This window comes from Penaeus monodon, chromosome 24, assembly GCF_015228065.2.
Source record: "Penaeus monodon isolate SGIC_2016 chromosome 24, NSTDA_Pmon_1, whole genome shotgun sequence".
NCBI classification, from domain to species: domain Eukaryota; kingdom Metazoa; phylum Arthropoda; class Malacostraca; order Decapoda; family Penaeidae; genus Penaeus; species Penaeus monodon.
Genome location: NC_051409.1, coordinates 31834695 through 31835416, shown reverse-complemented (window position 1 = coordinate 31835416; position 722 = coordinate 31834695). Strand labels below are relative to the sequence as shown.

Here is a 722-nt window from a genome sequence, read left to right as displayed (position 1 = left end):
GTGTCAAAATAAGTAAATCAATAAATGTAAGGAAAATGTAAATCCAAACTTAAATTCTATTTTGCATAAATATGTTTATATAAATATGTAGAAAACTAAACAAATAAAATAAAAAATAAACTCATAAAAAAAAAATACTCATGAAATAAAAAATATACTCATGAAATAAAAAATAAAATAAAAAAATCAAAACAAACTCATAAAATATAGAAATGAACTCATAGAATAAAAATATAAAAAGAAACACAAAGAAAAAAATATCAATAGACTAACAAAATGAAAATATAAAAAAAAGAAACGCAAAATGAAAATTCTCAATTAACTCCCAAAATAAAAATTCTCAAGAAACTCCCAAGATAAAAAAAAAAATTATAGATCACTGACGATGAGCGAAATCAAAGCCGCCTCGCCGAGATCAGGCACGACCTTAACAGCACGAGACACGCGAGGTCAAAGGTCACGTAACGATGTTTGGCCGCATTACCGCAGGTTTGCCTTCGCGGTCAGAGCCGTCGCCACTCATGCTGGTCCTGGCGGTGATCGGTGGGGCACTGTTAGTGGTGATTATGCTCCTGGTGGGCGTGTGGGCGGTGAGGGGCCGGAGGAGGCACGCCCATGCTCAGAGGGAGGCGCTGCAGATCCCGATGAAGGAGTCCAACCCGGATATACTTGGTTAGTGACTTGCCTCTGCACTTTCGATGCTTGGTTTTGCTCTCGGTTCT

The 722-nt window shown here is 37.3% G+C and overlaps 1 protein-coding gene across 1 annotated transcript in view; it reads left to right on the top strand.

Moving 5' to 3' along the window:
* LOC119588953 (nephrin-like) overlaps positions 1-722 on the top strand; it is a gene marked incomplete at its 5' end in the record, with an annotated part of 72188 nt that overhangs the window by 61756 nt on the left and 9710 nt on the right. The window contains 1 exon segment of the mRNA XM_037937562.1: positions 490-672. Coding sequence (XP_037793490.1) covers positions 490-672 — 183 coding nt within the window.